We start from the raw sequence: 13284 nt of genomic DNA, 5'->3' as shown, positions 1-13284 counted from the left end.
GGAAAGGATGGGAAAAAAGACAATTGTTGAATGAAAGGATTGTTGAAAGAAGAGTTTAGTACTTTTGTAAGCAACCATCTAGGACACGGTACAGTTGTACCAATGTGAAACTTCACCTGGTCAGGGAGGGTGGTCCTGCAACCTTGTGTCCCCTGATGGATATTATGAGGACCCCATTAACTCCTTCCCCATCTCTTTTCTTCTACTAGTTTTGTCCGAACTGCCATTCCTTTCACCCAAGAACCACAGCGAGATAAACCTGCCAATGTCCAGCCTTACTACCTCTATGGATCCAAGGTAGGTGGTCCTGCCTGTCTGCCTGTGAGAAGGTTAGTGAGCCAAAGCAAAGAGAAAGGTGTTCCCAGAGTCAGAAAAGCCAGAAGATGTGGCAGGCAAGAGGCGACAGTGAGAGCCAGGCAGAAGCAACTGCAAGTATATTCATCTTTATTTGTTCACAACTAGCAGGCATGGGGGTGACAGAGACCTGGGTGCTGGGTGCTGGGTGCTGGGCAGGATCTGTGCAGTGAGGACTGCATTGAGCGGGGCAGGCAAGTGGGGTGGCGGGGCTTCTCATCTCAGTCTCCCAGCCCCTCTTGTTTCTCAGTTGATTTGTTGCAGTGTTGTCCAGTGATTCTGGGATTGTGTGCTCCGTAGCTATAATGGATTTGCAGACGGGAAAAGGTTGGGTGGGTGAAGCTTTGAAGGAACTGGCAGATAGCTGGAGCCGGAGCTGAGAGACAGGTCTTCTTCATGCTGCTATTCACGTGTGCGCATCCTGATGCTCACTGACCCTCCCAGATGGTGCCGTCCCTAAACAGACACTTCACCTGTCCTAGGCCAGACACAGACTAGATTCTGCACACTGCAGCTACGTTAGGGATGAGGCAGACATGGCTACCCTCCTGGACTTGCATTTCCACACCTGGGTGGGAGCTGGGGAACTGTTCACAGAGCCTCACGGGAACCCTAACACGTGTAGAAGATTCGTTTACTACCATGGGGGCTGATGTGGAAGAACACCACCAAAGGGTGAAATGCGTCATTTTTCTTTCTGATGGAATTAAAAGAGCCAACTTTGACCCCATTTTCAAAAGTAAACAGAGATGGCCCTAGAAGTAGAACCAACGACATGGATAGAAGCGTGTGAGAAAGGTCCTCCTCCAGCTTGGGAGCTCTGGATTTAGAAATGTGATGAACACAGATGAGTTCCTACCACTCGGCTCTAAGGGCGGGTTCCTGGAAGGTCTTAGGGTGATGCTGGGAGAGTGCAGTTGACTTCTCCAGAGCAACCTTGACTCAAAGCAAAAAGTGCCTCCTTTTTCAATTTACTTTAAAGCCTTAAAGTAGATTAAGACAAAGGTCTTACATTGGTGCTTATGTCTTTAATACCTCTCCAACACTGTCTGATTCCCCATCCCTTCTTCTTTTTGAATCAAACACAAGAGAGCAGATCTTAAGCTCAGAGTCATTGTCAGGTGAGAGTGGCCAAGATAAGTTTAATATTATTTTGTATTCATTACATTTATATTCTTTTCTCCTTCCTTCTATTTATAGCCAGAGGGTACTGGTTTTTCATTTATGGGGTGATACAAGGCTTAAATAAATTTTTAAAAATGAATTAATTTAAAGAAAAATGTTGTTAGTAATGACAATAAAGATAGTTCATGGTTTAAAAAAAAAATGAAGGTGGAGTGTAAAGTGACCTCTGACTGCCTCAAAGCTGGGAAACGCTCAAGGAGAAGCTTCTCACCCTTTTCCAAAAGAGTGAATGAAAACATGGCTCAAGGAGCCCACTTGCAACACAGGCATTTTCTACAAGTATTGTGTTTTAATTTAAGTCATGCAAATTTTTACTTTACAATATGTCCACATCTGATTTCATATTAAAAATAATGCCTCAATTCTTAATTAGGGCCCCCAGTGGACACACTGAGGAGATATCATGTTTGCCCCTTGGCACACCCAGGGAGTACATGTTCCAGATTGAGAACTTCATCATCAGGCATTCGTCCAACCCAGGGGATCCACAATGGCACTGACATTTAAGGGAAGAGAGATGGGGAGTCTATAGACACATTTTTTTACAAAAGGCCTACTGTGTGTATGGTGGGGTTGGCTATATGATGGGGGCCATCGCCTCCCCACCTCTCATTCCCTGAAGTGAGGCAATATGGCAGGTTGATCACCTCCCTCCCTGACTAAGGCTCCCTCATCAGGGGCATCCTGCAGGGCTTCAGGTTCTGCCCCAGCTTCTGCTCCAGAGTTCTTGCGTGGCATTTCTACCAGGGGAAGCCCCTGCAGGTCTTCCTCCCTCTGCCCAAGGGCTGGGGCCTCCTCTGGCCATCTCACTAGCCCATTGGCTTCCTCCATGTGGCCAGCTCTGTAAGACCATCGAGGCTCATGGCAACGGATGCACCAGAACTGGAGGCAGATGAAGGCCAAGACAGCTGTGAAGCAGGCCAGCAGGATGGCCATCAACACCCAAAGGGAGATTTGCGGATCCACCAGTGAGCTGCCAGCAGCCAGCGGACTCTTATCCAAGGTGTGGAACATGGTGCAGTAGTGCCTGTAGGGGAAGGCAGCCTTCTTACAACTGATGCAGAGGAAGTAGAGCGTGGAAGGGGCCAGGTGTTCCAGCGCCACCGAGCTGATCGTTCGAGGCACCTTCTCCTCGTGGTGGAAGCTGTAGCGAAGATAGCCAGAGAAGATGCTGTTCCAGTTGGGCCTGTACATAATATGGTAATAGTCCTCCAGGCAGGGCTCCGAGGACGACCAGGAGATGATGGCTCCCGTATAAGAAACGTTCCCAACCTCGATGTTCATCCCGATTCTGGAACCAGAATCAAAGTGAAGAGTGACATCCCCCTCCTTAAATAATGATTTTGTCATCATTATAGCCACCACGTCTTGAGCATATGAGATGGGCACTAATACTGACCCCATTTTACAGACAGGCAAATGGAGGCCCAGAGGTTATAGTACTTAGCTTGGCTAGTGAAGAAATGGTACAACGAAAGTGCAGTTCACATAAAAGCTGGTAGCCTTCGTTATCCATCTAACCCCAACCACATTCCATCCTGGCTGAAATCCAGGAGGTACAACATTGCTCTTTTCCCATTAAAATAAGAATGATAAGAGAATAAAAAGAAAGAAAGGAAGCAACAGAACCTCAGGGGTTCCACCTTAATCATCCTAGGTCTGAGACCTCCTCTCAGGCACTTATTTCATCTAAAATATCTCTTCTTGACCTCCTGCCTCTCTGCTCCAGGTGCTCTGAGCTCAGTTATCTAGAACATTGTGCCCAGTCCTTTTTTTAGACTCCCAGTTATGTTGCCCATAATGAGTGGAGATTCACTTTGTCCCTTTCCAGCAGTTGATTTCACCCTAAATCTTCTGCTTCAGTTGTTTTTTCAAGGCCAAAGATAATTAGTTTCATAGGTCAAGATAATCAGCTCCAATAGAGCATAGTGCAGCTATTCACTACTCCTGGTACTGTGCATGTCAGTGGTGGTAATAACCACCCACAGCCAATGGACTGTTGCTCTGTGCAGGGTTTCACACTTCCTATGCAATAATATTTAACATTATCTTCATCGCACCTGGAGACTTAGATTTCCATTTTGCAGATGAGCAACCTGAGGTCACTCAGCTAATATGTAGAAAGAGGACTCCAAGCCACTTAACTACTTCCAAATGCAAGTCTGCTGGATTTAGTAATGTTATCATAAAATGAGGATCTGGTACTAAGACTCATTTGCTGTTTTACCAAACAAATCAAACCAGCCCTCTTCAGATTTCCAGCCTTCCCTCTTTGGCAAGAGAGAGCCATCCTTTGGTTTCTCTTTAATTCTGAGAGAGAGAGAGTTGCCCTCCACTGAATTACAGAGACATCTGGTGAAATACAGAGACATCCATCGTCAACCTCTGTATGCTCTGGTAAACATGTCACTCTGCCCCTCCTCTCCCATATAACACAGGTTTCATTTTAAACTACAGTGACATAGGAAAAAGCAGTCAATCAGATTTTAACCTGATTTGGATATTGGGCCAAATTAACGTCTATTATGACCTGCCTTTCTCTCAGCTCTGCCTCCCCCTAACAGCATGGTTTTGTGCCCATGTTTCTGGGGGAGTCGAGCTACAGAAGGATAAACAACGAAATGTAAGTGTTCAATTCTTGTTTTTCTTCTCGTAAGATGGCAGTGAACTAAAATGCTCAGGAAGGGGAATAGTTCCTTTCCCTTGGGCTGGAAAATTCTTCCCCGTGATCAGGAACAGAAAGGGATGAGGCAGGTGTGCTCAGATCCCTCTGGGGAAGGTTGTCTGGAAGGAGACTGAAGGTTTGCACTCCCCCGTGGTTTCCTCGTACACACTCATCCTCTCCCCGCACCCCCAGGATCCTACCCGTCCTACAAACACACTTCCAACACAATGAATACAGCTCAACTCATTCCCTGTGAAACACAGGCAACAGCCTCCGCAGAACCCTTCCATCAGGAGTGATCAGGAATCCCGCTCCTGTCACGCACGAATCTTTTCTTCCATTTGCCTCGTATCTGCCGCTGGCCGGTTTTACAGCCTGACTTCCCTACAGCAGACATTTTTAAGCTCTCTCTGCCAGGATGCTCGCAGCATCTTCAGCATTTAGGACCCAATCCATCTCCTTTATTTATTTTTCTCTGGCTCTGTTTCTAAATTCTCCCTATTTTTAGCTGTTCTTTACCATCACCCGGCCCCTCTCCAAGCCGAGTGTGAAAGGAAAAGCCATTTCCATTTTCAAGTCGCGCTAGCTGTGCCTCTTACCTGATGCTTGCAGTGTATCTGGTTAGAGCTCTACCCTCCCAGGCAGAGTGGACCAAAGCTCAGAGAATGGTGCCGTCTCCCTCCTCCGCTCTGGGCTCTCCTTGATGTCTCTCTCGCCACTGAGTAATCCCACTGTCGCCCCCAATGCTCACATTATTCATTTCTTCAGATCAGCATCATTCACCATGGCAACCAGCAGGCTTCTACGCACGATGCTTTCAGGGACCAGTCTGGAAAGGCTTTTGCCCATTGAGAGGAGCTCTTATTCCTTTGGCCTAAAAAGGACAAACAACGCCTTGGCCACCTGGTCCCCAGGATGTACTGATTCTTCCTGAATTCTTAGGTTTTCTCTCTAGTTGGCTAGTGATTTTTTTCTTGCCCCATCTGGATCCTCTCTGGATAATGGTTTCAAATGTAAAGATGATCTTCTCTATTATTCTACAACTGACAGTCAATTCATCTTCCTCCTCTCCCACCCACACTCCATCTCCTGCATCTTTTTTCTTTCTTCTTATTTCCTGTGACATTGCCTAGGTACATGGTCCTGGTGGAGACCTTTTCTTGCCTGAGTCCCAGTTCCGACATCTGTAACGCAGTGGTCTTGGGCTAGATCCGGGTGGCAGATGGAAGGTGTGGGTACTACTCCTACCCCGCTCAGAACCCTTCTCAAGCTCTCCCAGCCATCATGGCACTAGCAGAGGGTTGATTAGTGTCCCTCATAATACATATCTACCCACATACTTAGAATATGACCTTATTTAGAATTGGAGTCTTTGTAAATGTGACTAATCAAGAATCTGAAGACGAAATCCTCCTGGATTCAGGGCTACCTGGAATCTTTAGAGAAAAGCGAGATTCACACAGACACGCAAAGGGAATAGGCCATGTGAAAACAGAGGTAGAGATTGGAGCGATGCTACTAAAGGTAGGGAAAACTAGGAGCTGCCAGATGCTGGAAGAGGCAGGGTAGGCTTTTCCCCTCCCCTGAGACTTTGGAGGGAACATGGCCCTGCCAGCCTTTATTTCAGGCTTCTGGTCTCCAGAACCATGAGAAAATAAATTTCTGTCATTTTAGGCCACCAAGTTTATGCTGACTGGCTGTAGAAACCCTAGGAATCTAGTCCTACTCCTCACTGGGCTCAGAGACACAGTTCCCATGTAGGTATCAGGAGTGATTGCTTACCAGTCAGTCAACTGGAGTGGACGTCAGAGGTGGAGACTCTGGACCATTCCTGAACTGGATGGTCTCCAGTGGTCCTTTCTCTCCAGGTCTCCTGACTGCCCTTTTCCATTTTGCACAAAGGTATATCTGCCTCTGAGAGTCCAGCCTTTCCTGTTCCCCTCAACCTTAGAAGAATAGAGCTCAGATAGGTTTAGACCTGGACAGTTTTACACAAATTACATGTTTTCACAAGTGAGGTGGGGTTTTTTTTGGTGGTGGTGGTTGTTTTTTGTTCGTGCCTGACTATAATATTGCCTCAGAGAGGTGCGTGCGTGCATGTATATCCATACATGTGGAAGTTAAAAAGTTGATCTTGAAGAAGAGTATAGACTAGTATTACAACAGTCTGGGAAGGGTGGGGAGATGGTTAGCAGGCACAGGCTGCAATCAAATAAGAGGAAGAACTTCTAAGGTTCTGTAGCACAGTGGGATAACTGTGATTGACAATGGAGTATTTCAGTGTAGCAAGTAGATAGGATTTGGAATGTTCCCAACACAAAGAAATGATAGAGGATTTTGAATGTTCCCAACACAAAGAAATGATACATGCCTGATGTGATGGATGTGCTAATCATCCTGATCTTTTCATTACACATTGTTTGCATGTATTGAAATGTCACACTGTACCTCAGTAGTGTGTTCAATGACTACATGTCCATTAAAAATAAAATACAAAGCTTCCTTCTTCTTAGTTCTTGGCCAAAGGATCTAAGTGGACCCAAGAAGTTCCCCTACTGAGTCATCTCAGTGATGACCATGAAGTTAGGAAGAGCTGCCCAGTGAGCCAGTGTTGCCCAACATGGGAAACAGTCTCTGCATGTACAGAGCTCCATTTATTCTGTTTTGTTTTATTATTGTTATTTTGTGGTACTAGGGATTGAACTCCCGGATGCTCTACAACTGGGCTACATCCCCAGCCCTTCCTGTTTTTTTTTTTTTGTTGTTGTTGTTGTTGTTGTTTTAATTTTGAGATAGGGTCTTGCTAAGTTGCTAAGACTGGCCTCTAACTTGCAGTCCTCCTGCTTTAGCCTCCTGAGTTGCTGGGACCACAGGCGTGCACCACCATTCCCCGCTGTCCAGTGTTCTTGATCCAGCAGTTGTTCCATGGCCTTCTCGTGACATTCAGTCTTCCCAGGGGCCTGTCTTAAATCTGCTGCAGCACAGACAGTATGTCTCTTCCCAAAGGCTAATGGCAACACCCTGCAGAGCACAAAGGCACCCTTTCCACATAAAGGCCATTGCAATAGTTTGCAGGTGCCTTTTGAAAAGGTTATTTCGAGGGGAATAAAAACACCAGAGATAGAGGAGCTGAGGAGGGCCAAGGTGGAACTCAGCCCTTTTCCCACAGGAAGTGGAAATTTATTTTTAGTGCTCCTGGATGACATTTTAACTTGGAACCTTTGATTTGAGGAATTAAAAGACTCGGGGAATGTGGGGCCTAGCAGCCCTCTTGTTTCTCGCTGCCAAGAGAAGACGTGCCATTTGTCAGGACACATGGCTGATCAGTGGCAAAGCTGGAAATAGGGTCCCTCACTCCAGGTCCAGGCCTCATCCTGCTCCCTGGGCTGTCACCACTTGCCAGTGGCACCTGAAGGAACCAGTGCAGTCTTTGGAGAGTGAGAGAAACTGCCTCACGCTTTCCTCTTCCCAGAGCATAGCCAAGTTGTAGCCTCTTCAGCTGCCAGGTCAGGTGGTCCCCACATCAGAAGCATACAACTATCCGGAGAAATCATCCTTGAGCAGGGTCCCTGCACCTTTCCTCAAGGTGGCAGTGAAGGATGACATGAGGGCATGCCTCAGTCCCCAAGCTGGACTGGCAGAGGGAAGTGAGGGGCTCAGACGGCAGGCCCTGGAATCCCCAGACCAGGTGAAAATCCTGGGTATGGGGCCTTGGACCGATTCCCTCACTTTCCTGCCTTGGTTTCCTCATCCATGATGCCTGCCTCATATTGCTGTTGTAACAGTGAGAAGAGCTCATGTCTGTGAAGGGCTGAGCTTAGGAACAGTGACCACTGTGCTCAGGACAATGGCTCAGAGCCATTTCCTGAGTCAGGCATAGCTTCATCCAGAGGTGATAATGAGCAAGGTTTCTCCCTAAATTGTGCTTCCTTGCTTTTTCTAACCATAACCCTTAAATCAGCTTTATTGGATGGATAGATTCATTTTTGATTGCTTCATTGATTTTACAGCAGAGTATTGAACCCAGGGGCACTCTATCTCAGGGTTACATCCCCAGGGTCTCGCTAAATTGCTCAGGCTGGCTTCAAACTTTCAGTCTTCCTGGATCAGCCTCCCAAGTCACTGGATTTTAGGAGTGCACCAGTGGCCCTGGCTGGTTTTATTTGTTTAATATACATACTTATTGTACATAAATTAAAGAATCTAAGTAAGTTCAAAGATAGCAGCAAAACTCTTACACAGGACAGAAATATCCACTTGGAGCATTTTGGTGTATTTTGTATGTCCTCCCCACCCACCCACCCCTTTTTTTTTTTTTTTCACATGACAACTCTTCAAGATGGGCCTTCTTGTCAGCACCAGGAGAAACTGAAGCTCAGCAGGACTTGCTTGGCCATTGTCACAAAGCCAGGCCATGGCAGCACAATGCTTCATGCTTCCGCTAGTTGGTCCAGGCCTGAGTTCCTGCCCCACCTCTGAACCCTGCTGTGTCCCTCTGTGGCCTGTGTCCACAGTCATACTTTGCTTTGAGATCATTGTCTCTTGAGAGACCCAGCCTGCGCTTTGCAGTGTAATGCACTCCAGATGATAGGAACAAAGGACTTAAAGACCCTGCAGAGAACATCTAGCCACCTGCCTGTAGCTGACAAAGGCAGGCAAAAACATCAGCTCATTTGGAGAAATATGGGCAGCAAGTGTTTCCTTTTCTGAACATCTTGTGCTTTGGAGTCCAAGTATACCTGCTTAATAGCTCTGTCACTTAGGGGGTGGTATTCAGTTATGTTTTTCTAAAGCAAGGGGTCAGTCCCCAATACCACGCACAAAAAAGTTTTAGGTAAAAAATTAATAAATCTTAGCAACTGGTTCGGTAATCAAAATTGATATGTGAACCAAAACTTTAAAAATATATTCTCCTATTAAATTGAATAGTATCACAAAACTACCTTCCAAATGATATAAATTGTGGCATTGATCATTCAATTTTAATCCTTTCTCAGTAAATTTTGGGCCTTTAGAAATTGTTGATATGATCTTTTTGAGCATGGGCACCACTAGTTAGCAGTGCCTCTGTCCAAGCTCAGGGAAATTCACATTTGAATTTCTTGCACAAGATCCCCATTAAGTCAGTCTTCCAGAGTCGGGACCAGTGTTCTGCAGCAGAGAGCGGGAGCATCCCAATAGGGCCACTACCTGGATGTCAACACTTCCCACCTGGGCCAACCAGGGGATCTCCCCTCACCCTGGTGACAGCACCTACAATGCCACCACTTCCTTCACCCCCTGCCACTCCCAGGTTCCACAGCGTTCCTTCCCCACCAGTCCAGAGACTTCTGTTATCCTAGCAACCTGTACATGTGGCAGAAAAGCATCTTGTGTGGCACCTCAGGCAAGTCACTTAATTTACTTGGGCTTGGGCTTCTTCCTCTGCTGAATGGGTACGATTAATGCAGTAGGCTGCTAACAGCCCCCACAGATAGCAGGTCCTAACCCTGGAACCTGTAAATACAGCATTCTTTGGAGAAAAAAAAAAAAAAAAAAAAAGATCTTTGTAAGTATGATTAAGTGAAGGATCTTGATGTGGAAAAATGACCCTGGACTACAAGGGTGGGCCCTAAACGCATCACAAGAGACCTTATGAGACGAAGTATACCCATAAGCAGAGAAGGTGAGTCAAGACTCGACTCGGCAGAGGGATTTGAAGGTGGAATAATGCAGTCACAAGCCAGAACGCTGGCAGCCACCAGTAGCAGGACAAAACCTGGAGGCTTTGGAAGGAATGTGACCTCATGAACTCTTGATTTAGGCCCAGCGAGACTGATTTTGGATTGGTAGCTTCCAGAGAATAAGTTTCTGTTATGTCAAGCCACCTGGTTGGTGGTACTCTGTCACAGCAGCCACAGAAAACTACCTGGGGGGTCGTGAAGGAATCACTGTGGAAACATTCACAAAGAAGCATGCTATATTTGTGTGTCATCACATGGGTACCAATTATGAAGAAAAGTGATGGCATCAGGTTTCCCCAAAAAGTCTTAGCATCTAAATCTTGCAAGAGAGAGATGGCAGCTCTAATGTGGAAGCCTAGGCTCCTCTTCTTCCTCCTGCTCTTGCCCAAGCTCAAGAAGAAAGGGGCATCATTTCCTGAGATGTCTACAGCAATTCCTTTGGGTCTTTCAGCCTGTGAGCAGAGACTATCACCAAGGAGCCCAGATGTTGGAGACCCAGCCCTGCAGCTCGCAGATATCAGGAAGGAGCATTGGTCATATGGAAGGATTTGAACCTCCAACAAGACTGATCAGTCCTTTGGACCGTCTTCCAAACCACAGGGATGGTGTGACTGTGTTATTCACTTACCCCATCTGCATTTACCTGAAGTGATTTTGGAGTTGAGCTGCCACTTTCCAACCTGAATTAGGAGCTGTGTCTGTGAGCTGGTGGCATTCATTAGAGAAATTGTAACAAAAACAGGAAATTAGAAACAGTTTTAATTCCTCTTGGGATCTCTGAAAACAGCAATTGTGATTCCAGAGAGCAGAGATGCAAATTGCTTACAAATTTAGTTTGCCAAATAGGCCTTGTTGTTTGGAGTGGCTGGCCATGTTAACCATCTGGTGACAGAGATTGTAGGCATTACAATCAAAAGTCCACATATCAGACTTTCAAATGGTAAACATTTTGTATATTTTACCACAGTTTTTAAAAAGTCGATCTACACAGTGCCTATGATCCAAAGATCAAACTCTTTCATATATTTTTCTCTCTTGCTTGTCCAGAAAATGTAATCTGTGTCACAGTAATAACATGATTCTAATTCCTGAATCAGGGTCGTTAATTACTTGGAAGCCTCATAAACTTCTCTATTTTGTGTAGTGTGGATTTTAACAAGTTTGGCTCTAAGTGAGCCAGCCTGAATGGTTAGGATATGTAATTAGTTTCCCATTGGGCCAAGTGGTTGTAATGTGAGTCAGTGAACAGAATTGGTTCAGCGTGAGAGATGAGTGGCAAGCGTCCAATGTCTCAAGTCATGTTGCATTCCTATTTTTCTTTGCCAAACCCCAGAAAATGCCCAGGCTCCCTTATTCCCACATTTTCTCAATAGGGCCCAGCCTCCTATTGAGTCAGCAGGTCAGACGGGTGCCCTCCGGGGGTGTGTGTGCATGTAGTTCTCAGCATGCGCGTGCTTTTGCTTGCATGAACTTGGTGTCTTTGGGGGAGTGAGGGAGCGTGTTCACTTAGAGGATTCGAATTCTGTACATTTCATCCTGGCTCTTCCTGCATGAAATACAGCTTGACCATCAACTGAGGCCTGCCTGATCTTCAAGACCAGAGTCAAAGATTGACATAGTATCCAACCAGAAGGCCCCTAAGTGGGTCAGGAGATGGGGGGGACATTTTTTAAACCCTTGCATGGTAAAAATAATTTCAAAATTCTTCTCCTCTGCCTACACCTGGGACGACCTGCTGACCAATTTCCAGATATCACAGCATACCTTCCTTTGGGTTTGCTGGGAAGTTTGAAGGGAAACTTGGTCCTAGAAGGTCCTCGGATGAAGGTGAGGACTCAGGAGACTGCTAAGAAGGATGAGAGTTCAGTAAGAGCCCAGTAGTGCTTAGGCCTCAGAAGAGAGCAATAGAGCACAACTACTCTCACCTCCATCCTAGGGTGAGGGACTGTTCTCACTGTTAAGAAGCTCTGGACATGGAGCAACATGTATATCAGGACAGGTGTGTCCCACCACCTGATCCCAGCTCTGACTGCTGGCCTGTTCCCTTGTGAATTTCACACTCTGGTATAGATTTACACTCCACATAGGCACTCCCCTCTCCAAGTTCAAAGAATCAGAGCTGTAGCCAGAACTTATGGGAGGAAGTTTGAGCAGGAAGCTATATGTTCTTGCTCTTCATTTACCAACTTATCAAATAAAGTACTGTCAACGGCTGTTATTTCCATGAGTGCTTCCAAGGTGCCGAACACCATGCTTTTTCTATCAATTAAACTTCCAACAGCCCTAGTGGCTCTGGTATCAACATCTTTTGTGGGGGAACCAAGGCTGGAGGGTTAAGTAATTTACCCAAGAGCATTCAGCTAGTAAATGGGGGACTTGGGGTTTAAAGTTGGTTGTAGCTGGGCCCACCCTAGAGACCATCCTTGAGTCTCTGCAAAAAGTCAGAAAGAAAAAAGTACAATAAGTAGCTGATTGCCTTTTGTCCCCACCAGGAGTATACACTTGAAAGCTCCCTACTTTTCAAAAGTTTCTTTCATAGGTCTTTTGAAAAGGGGACAGTGTGCTTTCCTGGGTTCAGAGGAGAAGCCCCGAGGCCCTAGTGTGGGTGGGAACGAGAAGGCCGTCAGGGCAGCCACAGCTGTCAGTCCCCCAAGGCCATGAGCAAGCCAACGCATGGTCCCCTGGTACTGGGCCCACAGCTCTCTTCAGGAGAAAGTTCAAAGCAGGGTTCTGCATTTTGATCTTTGAAAACATGAGGAGGCTATGGCATGAGCCAGTGGGGTTTTGACATTTCCTTTCCTATTGGGACATAACCATATGGAGTGAAATGTACTGTCTTTGTCAGTTCAGGCTGCTATAACAAGAGAGCCAGAACCGAGGCTACTTCAATAACAAATGCTTACCTCTCGCAATTGTTGAAGTTGAGTCTAAGATCAAGGGCCGACAGATCTGAGGTCTGGTTTGCAGATGGCCATCTCCATGTCCTCATGTGACAGCAGAAAGAGGGAGCAAACTTTCCCACCTGTTCTTATGAGGACAAATCCCACTAGGAGGGCTCCACCCTCAGGGACCAAACCACCACCCAAAGACCCCTCCTCTTAATACAATTCCATGGGGAGTGAGATTTCAAAGCACACATTTGGAGGGACACAAACATAAGATCCCTTCACACATGGATCATAAGCGTACATAGAAGATCACAAGCGTTAACGAATATGAACATCTGTGTAGTCAACAAGCCCACCAAGATGCAGAGCTCTTCCATCACCCTAGAAAGTTCTCTCGTTTCCCTTCTGGTCCATCTCCATCCATTGTGGTTGGTTTGGCGTTTGCCCTAGATGCCTCACACACCTCACC

General features: G+C 46.3%; 2 protein-coding genes and 1 long non-coding RNA gene across 6 annotated transcripts in view; 2 read left to right on the top strand and 1 right to left on the bottom strand.

Moving 5' to 3' along the window:
* Nucleotides 1–13284, top strand: part of CYFIP2 (cytoplasmic FMR1 interacting protein 2) — a 121026-nt gene that overhangs the window by 70843 nt on the left and 36899 nt on the right. For all 3 annotated transcript variants that reach the window (XM_079144978.1, XM_079144980.1, XM_079144979.1), the window contains one exon: nucleotides 210–297. In XM_079144978.1, the coding sequence (XP_079001104.1) occupies nucleotides 210–297 (88 nt within the window). The remainder of the gene's footprint in view (nucleotides 1–209; nucleotides 298–13284) is intronic.
* On the bottom strand, nucleotides 309–4935 carry FNDC9 (fibronectin type III domain containing 9). Of its 2 annotated transcripts, none has more exons than XM_079144982.1 (2): nucleotides 4804–4935; nucleotides 309–2830 (listed from the first exon to the last, which is right to left on the bottom strand). In XM_079144982.1, the coding sequence occupies exon 2, from the start codon at nucleotides 2821–2823 to the stop codon at nucleotides 2149–2151; it is 675 nt and encodes a 224-aa protein (XP_079001108.1). In that variant the 5' UTR covers nucleotides 2824–2830; nucleotides 4804–4935; the 3' UTR covers nucleotides 309–2148. The 2 variants fall into 2 exon arrangements, with proteins under 2 accessions (XP_079001108.1, XP_079001107.1); XM_079144981.1 differs by lacking the exon at nucleotides 4804–4935 and adding an exon at nucleotides 4448–4550.
* On the top strand, nucleotides 8149–12099 carry LOC306664191. Its single transcript, XR_013764671.1, has 3 exons — nucleotides 8149–8248; nucleotides 8544–9258; nucleotides 9386–12099. It is a non-coding gene; the product is annotated as an uncharacterized lncRNA (long non-coding RNA).

This window comes from Sciurus vulgaris (genome assembly GCF_902686455.1).
Source record: "Sciurus vulgaris genome assembly, chromosome: 6".
Classification (NCBI taxonomy): Eukaryota; Metazoa; Chordata; class Mammalia; order Rodentia; family Sciuridae; genus Sciurus; species Sciurus vulgaris.
This window is presented reverse-complemented; position numbering and strand designations above follow the sequence as displayed.

Bases quoted from the DNA above. Each gene is read 5' to 3' on its own strand.
- FNDC9 (XM_079144981.1), bottom strand. From the start codon at position 4,494: ATGGAAGGGTTCTGCGGAGGCTGTTGCCTGTGTTTCACAGGGAATGA. The intron at 2,831-4,447 runs GTTGAGCTGTAT...TTCTGGTTCCAG, and splicing joins CTGTGTTTCACAGGGAATGA to AATCGGGATGAACATCGAGG.